The sequence below is a fragment of the Heteronotia binoei genome, chromosome 2 (assembly GCF_032191835.1).
Source record: "Heteronotia binoei isolate CCM8104 ecotype False Entrance Well chromosome 2, APGP_CSIRO_Hbin_v1, whole genome shotgun sequence".
Lineage (NCBI taxonomy): Eukaryota > Metazoa > Chordata > Lepidosauria > Squamata > Gekkonidae > Heteronotia > Heteronotia binoei.
Genome location: NC_083224.1, coordinates 103,322,020 through 103,335,534, shown reverse-complemented (window position 1 = coordinate 103,335,534; position 13,515 = coordinate 103,322,020). Strand labels below are relative to the sequence as shown.

General features: G+C 51.4%; 1 protein-coding gene across 1 annotated transcript; it reads right to left on the bottom strand.

Moving 5' to 3' along the window:
- Window positions 1-993: 993 nt before the first annotated feature.
- Window positions 994-2,298, bottom strand: FOXE3 (forkhead box E3). The gene has a single exon (XM_060233310.1). The coding sequence runs from the start codon at window positions 2,255-2,257 to the stop codon at window positions 1,004-1,006; it is 1,254 nt and encodes a 417-aa protein (XP_060089293.1). The 5' UTR covers window positions 2,258-2,298; the 3' UTR covers window positions 994-1,003.
- Between the last annotated feature and the right edge of the window lie 11,217 nt (window positions 2,299-13,515).

Genomic DNA, 13,515 nt, shown 5'->3' with positions numbered 1-13,515 from the left:
TGTATTGTGCATTACTTCACACATGGACATTTTGTTCTGTATAATGCAAATCACTATCTTACATAAGGCATGATACCAAAAAGGAATACTGTGGCACATTTGAAGTGTTTTCTACATTTGGCTATTCAATGAAGCATGTGCAGAACAAGAGATGTGTTGTCAGTAGAAATGTGTGTCACTTATTGGCCCTACCAGTTGGTTAAAACATGCCCACTTATTAAACTTAGAACACTTTCAAGAGTCAAGCAACGAATGTAATTTTAAAAGTCTAGAGGTATCACATACCCAGGTATCATCACTCACCTTCCTGGTGTCTTCAAGGCAGTTGGAGCCCAGTAAAGATCATGCTACTTAAAGGAGAATCCCTTTAGGCACAAACATAACAAAAATGTAGGATCAGCCTCTGTACCAGGCTTTTTAAGGCTATATTGGCTCTCTCCCACCCAGGCTGCAAGAGGCCTTAGAGACAGCACTTGCCGTTTCTAAATTGCACCCCAAATCTCCTGCCTACAATTTGCTTCCAACTGACCCACTTTTGCACACTATTGTGTACCCTCAAAAAGGAAATGCTTATGCTTCTTAAACAACTGGGTTAATTCAATGCATTATTTTTTAAACCTGCTCTGCATCTCCCATTCTGTGAAAGAAACCAAACAACACTTTAATCAAAGGCACTGTGTGTGTTTATAGGGTAGCACACCCTCCATCCAATGTACTCTGCAAGTGTGTCATTAATATGAATTTTTGCCCAGATGCTCATACCGTTGTTAAAGGCACCAAGCCTCAGTTCATAAAAGGTGGCATCCCTAAACTCCACAGACAATTCTCGAGGGTCAAGGCATCCCTTTGAAAAAGAACGCTACATGTGTACAGGACTACCAAACGATCGCCATTCAAGTACTAGGGGTGAACTTCCTATTTAAAAAAAAACAGTTTAAAGAGCTTCAGTCATATTTGGCTTTGCCTGTCGCTGCCAGCACAAAGCTAAGTTGCCTCCACTCCTTCACAAGTATCTTTCCAGGCCAGAGGGAAAGTTGGGCTGCCTCATGTAAGAATTATTGGCGGCTCCAAACTGCCCGAGCCCGTTGAGCTGGGAGGCTGTGAGGCCCAGCAGTTGCTCCGCGTGGTCGGCGCAGGAAGAGGGAGGTCGGCCAGGCTGCAGGGCCAACCTGTTGGGAGCTCCATAGAGCTGCGGGTTCGGAGAGGAATAGGGGCCTTGAGGCACCTCCAGATGGCCTGGTGGGGAAGCCGAGTACGGGTAGGCCAAGGCAGGGGGTTGACGGCCCGACAGGCTGGGACTGATTTGCTGGGTCTGGAAGCAGGCCTCGGGATTGCCCACGGGACAGCTGCCACTATTGAGGCCCAAGGCATGATGGGCCAACTCTGGCCCCACCGGGGAGGCCTGAAGAGCAACCGCTTGCTGCTGCTGCTGCTGCGAGCTGATCAGGCTGTCGATACTGAACATGCGTGGCTGTAGCGCAGGGGGCGCCCCCGGGTACTGGGGCAGGCCGTGCAGTTGCGCTCCGTAGGTGCCGCTGGGCGAGTATAGGGGACCGCTGCCGCTCGGATAAGCTACCCCTCCGGAGCCGTTGCAAGGGCCCGCCCGGGCTACCTGGCTCGGGTTGGGGGTGAAGGCGCTGGCGCTGTGCACGTAGCCAGGATAGGTGGTGAGGTCGGTGCGCTTGAAGCGCTTTCTGCGGCGCAGGAAGGAGCCGTTGTCGAACATGTCCTCGGCGGCGGGGTCCAGGGTCCAGTAGTTGCCCTTGCCCGGGTGGCCTGGCTCACGGGGGATTTTGACGAAGCAGTCGTTGAGGGTCAGGTTGTGGCGGATGGAGTTCTGCCACTTCTTGGGGTTTTCGCGGTAGAAGGGGAAGCGCTCCGTGATGAACTTGTAGATGCCCCCCAGCGTCAGCCTGCGCTCCGGCGCGTTGGCGATGGCCATGGCAATCAGCGCGATGTACGAGTACGGGGGCTTGCCCCGCTGCACCGGCCGCTTCCTCCGACGGCCGCCGCCTCCTCCTCCTCCGCCGCCTACACCGGAGCAAGGCAGTTGCTCCTCAGCCAGCGGCTCTCCTCCTGCTTCTGCCGGACTGCCCCTGGGCTCGGCTTTGATCAACGGCGGCTCCACCTTGCAGCCCGTCGGGGAAGCCCCATGGAGGTTGGGGGAGCCCGGGCTGGCCTCTTGGCTAGGCGAGTGGAGAGAATCGGCTGTCATGGTGCACATACCCGAGAAAAAAGAGAAATCGGTCAGATTCATATACAAGGCAAGCCCCGGGAGGGAACTGCGGATGAAACAAGACAGCTCCCCGGGGGACCAGGTCTTGAGCTGGCGACTTGCCTTATATAGATCAAGGCCTGGCGCCACCCTCCTAATTGGTGCAGCGCTTGCCCGCCCGCCCACCCACCTAAAATCTCCCCCTCCCCACCAATCTCATGCGCTGGCGACATGCACACAAACACACCACTGTCCCAAGAAACGCAGCCCTTAGGTTGACACTGTGTACCCGTCCAAAGAAGAAGCCAAAACCAGGGAGACGGGAGGTAGGGCTGTTTTTCGTTTTCCAAACAAAGTCACGAAGAAGCAGCCTTTCAGAAGTGCAGCCTGATCCGAAGTATGTTTACTGAAGAGTCCCACTCACTTGGAGGGGGGGGGGGGTGCAAGCCTCGCTAGTCCCGACACCTCAGAGCTTGGAAAAGGGACGTGGTGCAACAGGTGACTTGTAGGGACAGTAGAGTGCACTCTTCTGCCTCCCGGGTGCCTGTAGATTTCCAGCCACGCCAAGGGTCGAATAGCATTGGGGGGGGAGGGGTTACTTGGGGGGGAGGGGTTACCTGGGTCAGGAAAACCGCACACTACTCGGCACTGCGGGTACGATCCGAACTCAGTTGCCCCGGATGTTTAGGATATGCTACTTCTGTCTGGAAAGCCTTCTGTGCAGTACGCAGAAATGAATGGTGCTGTGCAGGAACAATATTTTGGCGCAGATTCATTTCATTTCAGTGGCGCTTGCGCAAGAGAACATCTCAGTGAAGAAGGCCCGTTATGCGTCAAAAAGTGAACTGTACCTACTGCTGTTTATGAAGAGGTTATCATGGAGCAATTGGGTTGGACTCCAAAGGTCTATCAGCTTTGGTAATAGAGGCATCATAGCAATCCTTTAGCTAGTCGCCCCTCTTTTTTACAAAAAAAAAATGACTACATAAATAAAAAAACATCAGAAACGTCGGGTTGAATGGTGGGTGGCAAGAAGGTGATTTTGATAATGAACGACCGGGCAAGATTGTTTATTAGCAATATTGTCCAGCTGTCCAATATCTATATATGCACGTGACGGGACTTGGCTCGACGGACTCCCATTGGTCCGAGTGGCTGCAGTCCCGTCAGCCCTACTGTCTTTCCCGAGCCGCCGGGGTCGAGCAACTCTAAGAGAGCCGGCGCGGAGGAGTCGCCTGCTTGGAGTGAACCCAGGAGAGGCGAGAGGTTGGCGGCCAGTAGAGTCCCTGTGCCTCAACAGATGTAGTCAGCGGGCTAGAATTCTGCTCTGGCAATCCTAAATCGGGGAAATCTATAGTGGATTGGATTATAAATCCTAATGTGTATGTTCGTTTCTTTACAAAACATGTTGAAGGTGTTTGCAGAATTTGGAAATCTCTTTACCTCCGGCCCCTGGATCAGAGAGAACCGAGGACTGGAATGAAAACGAGCGGGACGAGGCTTGAAGGGATAGTCTATTTCTTCAAGAAATGTGTACCCCTCCTCTCCAGACCTGCTCAAGACGGAGATGACAGTTTCACGCTCGAAATTCCCGACCTAATATTTCCTAATTTCTAGGGCTTTAGTAGAAAAAGCAGGGCAATTTTATGAGGGCTACAAACCTTCTCTTTCCCTGAAACTGAAAAGCTGGGGACAATCCGAGTTTTTTACCATCCCGGGCGCAGCTTTGGCTTTTGTTTGTTTATCCATCCCCTTTTTTTCTCAGTGGGTGGGGTTACAAGGGCCTCCTCTCCATTTTATCCTGCCAGCAGCCCTGTGGGGTCACCCAGCAGCCTTCTGTGGGGAGGGGGGAGTCCAGCCGGGTCTCCCAGATCTTAGCCTGACTCTCTGACCATCATTCTGCGTTGGGCTGGCTTTACCGAGCGAACAGTGTCATTTGCCACAAGTCTGTCGTTCTGTATCACAAGGGGAACGAATTTCAGCGTGCAGATAAAGCAGGCTCAGCATGTGGTGAGAGTGTCTGTCTCTTCCTCTGGGCGTGGAAGCCGAGGAATGTTTCTGTCCAAAAGGCCAAAAGCAGCTCAGCTCCTGGGAAGCACTTCCTCCTACTGGATGGGTCCGCCTCCCTCACATTATTCCCGACTGCAGGACCGGGTCTACATGTTTTTTGAGGGGGGGCAAAAAATTAAAAAATGATGCCCCGTTATGGGCCATTCTATCTTATGATCCCATAGACTACAATGAACTCCATACTCAATTTAGCGCCCCCCCTCCATTGGCGCCCAGGGCAAGCACCCCCCTCTGCCCCCCCCCCCCAGATCCAGCCCTGCCGGATTGTGTCTTGAAACGTCTCGCTCATCTCTCCACCTCCCCTTGGAGCTATCGAGGGACCCACTGTGGATGCTGTTCAGTCCGGTCTTGGACCGGAGCGCAGCCTCCGCCTCAGATGGCTTGAAAGCCCAAGTCTCAGGAAACAAGTGTGTCACCAAGTGTGGTGATCTCGAGGATATGACGTCCTCTGGCACCTTGTTTCTCGGGAGCTTTTGATGATGAGGCTATTCTTCCCCCACCCACAGCACGCGCACAGGCACGCCCATATACACACAGAGACCAGAGCTCGGGCCTTTTCAGCTGCGGCCCCTGCTCTGTGGAATCAGCTTCCGGAGGAAGTGCGGGCCCTGCGGAACCTTGACCAGTTCCGCAGGGCCTGCAAGACCGTCCTTTTCAAACAAGCGTATATCGACATCGACTGCTGAACTGCTGTGAATAAAGGATCCGCCATCTACATTACTATCGAACTATTTAAACTGGCAGAATCAGCGTCACAGAACTAACCATTACTACCGCCAGATAAATTTAAATTAACTTAAATGATGTATTTTAAATCTATTAACTGGTTTTTATATGTTTAATTTTAATTGTTAAATTCAAAGTTTTTATCTATTAATTGTAAATGTATAGAATGTTGTTAGCCGCCCTGAGCCGCCTAGGCGGGGAGGGCGGGATACAAATAAAATCTATTATTATTATTATTATTATTATTATTATTATTATTATTATTATTATTATTATTATTATCTATTGTTTTTTCATCTGTAGAGCTGTTAAATACTGAGTTCAATGCATGAGGAGGCTCTTGCAAATTGATTAAAGCTCTTTATTAGTGATTCAGCATGTCTACTGACTACAAACTACTGCTAAGCACCAGAACATGTGGCGATTGTTAGTGTATGAGTCCTCCGTCCACAGCATGGAGCAGCAGGTGGATCTACAGTGACAGCATCTGACAGTTCAGGTCAGATAAACCTTGGAAGAAGGCCGGTTGAAGCTGGACTGTATCTGGGGAAAGCACCTGCTGGAGTCAGCATTTGTGTGGACTGCCGTGATTGGCTGACCATTGTATATATGGACTACAGTGCCAGACAGTATTTCTCTCTGGTGAGAGTGAGTTCCTGGCGTAGCACTTTGTCACTCAGTTTAATATATGTTATTCACCGCACCGAGTTATTTGTATATAGTTGTAAATACACTACTTTTATACTAGGTGCTGGTGTGAGGCTCAATTTCTTTCCTCGCGTCGACCTGGTGGCAGTTCTGTTTTGCACTCTGCACATGAACCACTGACAGCGATATATACAGTTGGGGCCTCCAAGAAGCAGAAACCCAGCCCCCAAGAAGCAGAAACTCTTCTGTGATTGTGCCCTTTTTGGATTCTTCATTAGAATATGCATCCTCATTGGTAGATCCTAGGATCCTCTGATACTGCCTCCCGATTGGCCAGTTTGAATTATGCAGCCAATCAGGATGCAGATCTTTGAATCCTCTCAGTCTATTGTGTTGTGCCTCAAGCTCAGGACGCTATACCCAACATGTCCAGCCATGACATCCCTCTCTCCCCAGTCTGCAAGCCTAACATACATAGCCTTCCAGATGAGCTGGCCAGCGTCGCTCCCATGTCAAGCGCTGGGGTACATGCTGTGGTGAAGTGGGAGCCGGTGCCTGGCTAGCAACAGCAGCTCCTGTAGATGCAAGCAGGTGGGGGATGCTGGAGGTTCCGTTGACAGAGGGAGAGCCTCTGGGGCTGTCAGTTCAACTGGTGGTGTGCAACCTGGTTCCTTCGATGGGATCGGCTCTGCTGGCAGTAGTGGGATTGCTTCCAACGTGCTGTCAGGGGCCCGACCAGCATTGACTACATCCAGGTCTGTGTGGGAATGCAATTGGCTGAGATGGCATTTGAGGTAGAGGCTGCCCTCTGTCGCAACCTTGTAGGACATGGGGCCTGTCACCCTTGTAATCCAGGCGGGAACCCCGGCTGGGCCACTTGTGAAGTTTCTCGCATAGACCAGGTCCCCAGGAGTGAAACCTCTGAGATCCCAGTGGACCTCTGTAGCAGACAGGAAGTCCAAGGCTCTATCTGGATGGAGTCAGTCAAGGAGAGTGGAGAGCCCATTAGGAGTTCAGCTGGGCTGCAGCCTGTAGAGGCACAAGGGATGGCCCTCTAGCCCAAAAGTAACTCCAAAAAAAGGGCTTCCCAGTACCCTTGGACAATGTGGCGAAGTGAGTCCTTGGTAGTCCGAACCATCTGCTCCACCTGGCCATTGGTGGCGGGATGGAAAGGTGCAGACCTAATGTGCTGGATCAGGTTCTGGGAGACTTACTCCTGGAGCTCCACAGAGGTGAAGGCAGTTCCATTGTCTGTTACTAATGTGTCCAGCAGGCCATGTGTGGCAAACATTCTGCAGAGTGCCCTTAAGTTGCTCAGGAGGAGATCGAGGCAATGGGACCACCTCTAGCCGCTTAGAGTGGGAGTCCACAGCTATGAAAAAAAGCTGTCCCTGGAAGGGCCTCTCAAAATCCAAGTGGAGGCGGGACTATGGGTTGTTGGTGGACTCTCAGGTTTGCACCGAAGCACGTGCAGATGCCAGTCGAGACTCCTGACAGGGTTGGCATCTCTTTACCCAGGCCTTGATATCCCCATCTATCCTGGGCCATCATACTCTGAACCAGCGCCTTCAGCTGGGTGATTCCTGAGTGGGTCTTGTGCAGGGCTGTCAGGGCTCACTGGTGCAGAGGCGGCAGCACCACCACTTGGCTCCCCCACAACAGATATCTTTCGTGGGCCAAGAGAGCATCTTGGTGAGATACGAAAACTGTAAACTCCAGGCCCGCACAACTGGTGGGCCATCCCCTCCACACCCAGTCCAGAATGCGGTAGAGGATGGGTCTTTTGCAGAGAGACAGGGATGTCCTTTGTGTGAATGGGCCTGTCCAGGAGGTCCTCAATCAGTAGAATCTGATGCGCCGGGGCAGGATCCGGATCGGTGGATAGAAGTGGCAAACAACTCAGAGCATCCGCATGACCCATCGCCTTTCCAGGCTGGTACGTCAGTGCGTATTGATACCTGGCCAGGAAGATAGACCAGTGCAAGACTTGGGGCGATAGCAACTGTGGGGTTTGGCGGCCCAGGGCGAAAAGGCCCAGCATCGACTTGTGGTTGGTCAGGATGGTAAAGGGCCGCCTGTACAGAAAATCATGGAATTTCTTGAACCCAACAACAATAGCCAGGCCCCCCTTGGCAATTTGTGCAAAGTTGCACTCTGGGGGTTGCAGAGTCCTGAAGTAATAGGCTACTGGGACCTCACAATCAGGGCTGGCATGTGGAAGTAGGCCAAGTAGACGGCCGCCTCCCCACCCCCGCCCTCCTCCCTGAGCTCGTTGCTGCCTTCCAGCACCTGCTGCCGCCCGCCTCCCCCCGTGCCCGCCGCAGTGGCCAGGAGAAGGAAGCCATTAAGTGTCCCCTGACTTTTTTACATGCCCCCCCAACTTTTAAAACACTGGTTATGGGGCTGCTTGCTTCTCTGTCTCTCTCTGTTATTAAACTGGTTTTGCCAGGGGTTCCCTGAGTGCAACTGAGTTCCCACATCCTTTTCACTCTGTTCATGCCCTCATGATGCAGTTTTTCTCAGTAGGAAAGCAATGTGAACAGCTTAGATGAAGAAGACCACAATGTGAACAGCTTAGATGAAGAAGACCACAGATGACTCAAGTCCTGCGTTGAGACCCAGTCGTCTCAACGCGGGACTTGAGCTAACCACCATTCGCAGATGCTGACATTTGGACAACCGCTTAAAATCCGACATGCTTCCAGACTCCACTCATGCCCGTAGTGAGATTTTCTGAACGTCTGACCTCACCCTAGGGCTGTCAACAGAAAAACACCCCTGGCTTAGAGTGTTGGACTGAGATCTGAGAGACTCAAGTCTGAATCCCCATTGTGCCATGGAAATTCCCCAAGTGACCTTGGGCCAGTCTCTGTTGGTGTAACCTACCACCTATGATTGCAATTGTGGAGAGAACAAAAATGGGGAAAGGAAGAAAGATGTTAGAAGCTAGTTTGAGTCCCATTAGATATCTAAATAAGTTCAGTGTTGAGACATGTCAGTGTTCTTTCTTTCAACAGAGCTTTTGCCTTACAGTCTGATTTGTACAAATTCAAGATTAGATTCTACAAGGAGCTGCAGGAGAGATAAATAATTTGGAAATCCTGCCACATACCCCAGATCTCCTGCTCCAGATCCTCTGAACTCTTACACCCTTGAGCAAGCCAATTTCTCTTCCCTTCCCATTCCCAACCCCTCAGCTGACGCTTAGCTACTCTCAACATTCTGACCTTCTAAAACATTTTCAGTCCATATCAGGCTGTTTTCAAAATCCCACTAAAATAAATAGAACACATCTGAGTAGATATGCTTAGGATGGCCAGGAAGTCTTACAAACACTTTATTTGGAATAGGTTTGTGGTGCCTGAAATTAGGAAAGGATACAGGATGAGGTACAAATTAGCTGGTTATGCTCTGCTTAGCTAGTATACCTGAGATCTGTAGCCCAGGTGTGTACAGATAGCAGATAAGTTCAAAAGTGCACAAATTCTTTCCCCTTGCAAGCTCTATGTGTACGGTGCCTTAGGTGCAGAACACAAAGAACTCTCCCCTAGAATATATGGGGTTTCAGGAGGGAGGGGATAGCAATGTGTGGAAATCCATTTCTTCACAGGGGCTGGGCCCATGTATGCTCAGAGATACACAGTACAACATTTTTTTACTGTATGAAAGCTGTAGAACAATGATTGAGTCTATGGCTGTCAACAGAAAAAAAATTTTGGTAATATCCAGATTCGGAAATATTTTGATATTACCGAATAGTGGTATTTGGATATATACGGTATTCAGCTCCCATTATACCCTATGGGCCATTGAAGTAAATAGCAAAATAGGGTATATTGGAAGCCACCTGGAGGGAAGGGAGTTTGAGGGAGAGCCCCAAAATTTGGAGGGAACATGCAGGGAACTCTCCCCTACAAAATCTCCATGTCCCAAAAAGATTGGGCTAGGGGGTCCCATTCCAGGGGCACACAAAGAGGGTGCCCCTATCTCACCATTATACCCTATGGGCCATTGAACTCAATGGCAACACAGGGTATAATCAAAGGCTGCTGAGGGGCAGGGTGTTGAGGGAGAGCCCTCAAACCTGCAGGGAACTCACTCCTACAAAACCCCCAAGTCCCAAAAAGATTGGGCCAGGGGGTCCCTGTCTGTGGACTCCCCAAAAGGCCCATTTTGCTGGGGAAAGTCCTATTAGCCACTTCCTCCACTATAATTGCCACTTCCTCCACTATAATTGCTGTGGGAAAAGTGGCTCTGGCCAGAAGAGGGTTTGAGGGAGAGCCCCCAAAACTGCAGGAAACCTGCAGGGGACTCTCCCACATGCAACCCCCATGGCCCAAAAAGACTGCACCTGTCTGTGACACCCCAAAAGGTACACTGCTCCCAATGGTGAGAAAAAAACAATTAGCCACTTCCCCCACTGTAATTATCGTGGGGGAAAATGGCTCTAGGAGCAGGGGGTTTTGGAGAGAGCCCCCAAAACTGCTGTACAGCTTCAGAGCACTGTCCCACACAAAACCCACAGGGCCAAAAAAAATTGGACCAGGGGGTCCAATTCCTGGGGTACCCAAAGCCAAACCTAACTTCAAATCAGAGAATTTCTATAGGACCCCAATGGACTACATTCATCTATCTTCTCTATATGCACCCTGGCACCAATATAAACCCAGCTGCCAACTTCAGTGCCACACAAAACACAATCTGGTCAAGATCTGCTCTGCAGACCGGGCTGTAGCAAGCCCAGATGCCAGCTCTCCAGCCTTGCCCCAAACAACACGGGGAGAGCTGGCCAAGCACACCAACCATGCTGGTTCCGGGTCTCTCACCCAGATGCCAGCTTCCCTGCCATGCAACACACAATCTACAGATGCCAGCTCTCCAGCCCTGCCCCAAACAACACAGGGAGAGCTGGCCAAGCACACCAACCATGCTGGTTCTGGGTCTCTTACCCAGATGCCAGCTTCCCTGCCACAGAACATGCAATCTACAGATGCCAGCTTTCCAGCCCTGCCCCAAACAACACAACTCTCACACAACAGAAGCACTGGACCACACCTAGCTCCATATCTGTATCTGACACAAGGCAAGAAGCATTTAGACTTACCGTGAGTGATGGACGGTTGGCTGGCCTAGGCTCTTTGGCGTTACTCAGGGTGCACCATGAGGAGACGAGCCAGAGTTGCACCCCAAATGAGGGAGATGCCTGAGAGGGCCTCAGAGAGTGAGAGGGAGGGAACCATTCCCTCTCTCTCAGCAGCAACACGCACCAGCCATCACTGTCCCATTAGGGGAACTTTAGCCAAGGTGTGGCTGCCCTCCTCATCACAGCCCCCCCCCATCTTTCACTTCCAATGAAGAAGAATCAGAATGAGAAGAAGAAATTGAAGAGAGAAAAACAGCACATTGAATTTCCCTCCTGCCCTTCACTCTGAGTCTCAGATCACCTTACAACAAGTCACACAGTCTCTCTTACCTTTCCCTCCCTCCCCCACATCAGACACCCTGGGTGCGGCCTGAGAGAGCTCTCACAGAAGCCACCCTTTCAAAGAAGACTCTGAGAGCCATGCCTGACCCAAGGCCACTCCAGCAGCTGCTCAGCAAGCAGAGGAGTGGGGAATCACACCAGGTTAAAAAAAGATAACAGTCCATATACTAAACCATTACAGCTAGGAAACCCACAAATACAATATGACACTCTGGCTGGAGCTGCTGTTTTTTCTTAGCCCTTTCAAAAACTCTATTGGCTATGATGAGTTGGGGATTGGGAAAATTTTCTTTTACTGCTCTGCTGACTTCATGCAGGATTCCTTCTGGGTCAGGCAGGCAGCATGATGGCAGAAATATTGGGGTTGGGCTGCCAATCAATTGACCAATTACTGGACTCTGGTCTGGGGCTCTTTCTGAGCTCTCTCTAATTTTAATTTAGGGAGGAGCTTTTCCCTGACTTCTCAGACCAGACTGACTTCTCAGACAACAAGGTGCTCACTTCATACACCCTCAGAGTCTGTGTCTGGGCAGTCGAACAGTGGCATGTTGACCTTCAAGAAGACCAGCATCGCCACTGTGGTGAGACTGAGGCTTGCACGATGTGGGCTGACAATGTCGCTCGCATGGGAAAAAACGCGCTCGCTCTCAATGCTCGTCAGTGGGCACAAGAGGAACGCCTGGGCAATAGTGGAGAGGTCCGGCCAGACCTTCTCCTTCGAGACCCAGTAGTCCAATGGACAAGTGTCCTGTGGCTCGCAGGGCTCCTTGAGGTACACCCTGACCTGCGCTGCACCCATGTCCTCTCTCACGCGCCCAATGCTCCTAGAGGGGCCAACGAACCACCCGTAGAGTGCCATCTCCGCAGTTATCAGGGTGGGAGCCTTGTGGGAAATGCCACCTAGTGGGGGATATGAGGGATGAGCAGCAGCTGCCAAAGCAGAGGAGCTGCTTTCTCCCCTCGCTTCCTCAGCTCCTGCCGACCTTGCCCTCTTGGACCGCCTCTGCTTGACCTCCTGGGAGAGCTCGTCTCGCCATCGATTGAGCTTGCTGACCTGCTCAGCGACCTTGCCCTTACCACGTGGGTCACACATGGCCACCAGCATGTAGACCTTCTGCTTCATGATTGCCCCCAAAAGTTGCTCAAGCCTGCTTTGCAGACATCTCACGAGTGCGCACACCACTGGAAGGTAGTCTGAACGATCTTCGCATCGCACCATAAACTGGGCCAGTATCTCATGGGCCATGTGGACCATGGGAACAACCAGTGCGATGCTCACTGTGTCAGATGAGAGCATCTCCGTGAAGGTCTTGAAGGGCTCAAGAACCTCCACAGTCTGAGAGGTAGTCAACCAGTCCTCCTGGTTGAGCCGGCTCTCCTCTAAAATGACCCCGCTCTCATAGATCAGGGCATCCAGGGCTGCTCTCAGCTCCACCAAGCACTCCAGCATGGCACAGGTGGAGTTCCAGTGAGTGCTAACATCCCCCATCAGGTGGTGATCTGGCAAGCCGATCAGCACCTGTTTCTCCTCCAGCAAACGAGTGTCAGTATTGCTGTGGGAGAAGTGACTCACGATGTGTTGGCATTTCTGGAGCAAAAGCCGACACTCATGGAATTTCTGGAACAGAAAACACTTTCAGGATGACTGACCCAAGGCATCCGTCACCACGCTGTGGATTAGGTGGGCTACACAGGGGATGCGTGTAATGCCCACATGCTTGGTCATCGCGATCATGTTTGCGTCACCATGTAGCCCATGGTGATCCCACTGCCTACCCAATCTTCTATCGACCCATTGATGATGGCACTGATGTTGTTCCCTGTCTGCTGCCTGTCAATTGGTTCGGCATGCAGCAAGGCCTTGCAATAGCTGGCCTGGGGGCCCTGACCCTGCCTGTCGCTTCCACCACCCCCACCCACCTCCCTGGCTTGCCACCAGTGTGCAGTCAGGGACAGATACCCTTCATGCAAACTGTGGGGAATCCACAGATCTGAGGTGAACTGAACAGTTGCCCCAGCAGCATGGGACAAATGCTTCCTCACCACAGACTTCATTGCCCTGAAATATTTTGGCACAATGCTCCCGCTCATCATGGTGCGGCAAGAAACTTTGTACCAGCGGGCAAGTAAACCTTTTTGTGGGACTTTAAAGCTTCCCCTAATTGGAATCTACTGGGACAAACCTGATTTCCGCTAAAATAAGAAATACAAGTGTCCCTTAAATGAAGGAAAATCTGGTGTAACCCTGACTAAATCCAGTAGGCTGGCACCGACCTTCAGTCACTGAAGGCAAAGTGCACAGTTTTTCTATGTGGGTGGGAGGGGGGGGGTTAGTGCAACCCCTCCCCCTTGCCTAGGCCTTTAAGGTAAA

What these genes read in the sequence shown, in the direction of transcription:
- FOXE3 (XM_060233310.1), bottom strand. Translation starts at nt 2,257, where the DNA reads ATGAATCTGACCGATTTCTCTTTTTTCTCGGGTATGTGCACCATGACA.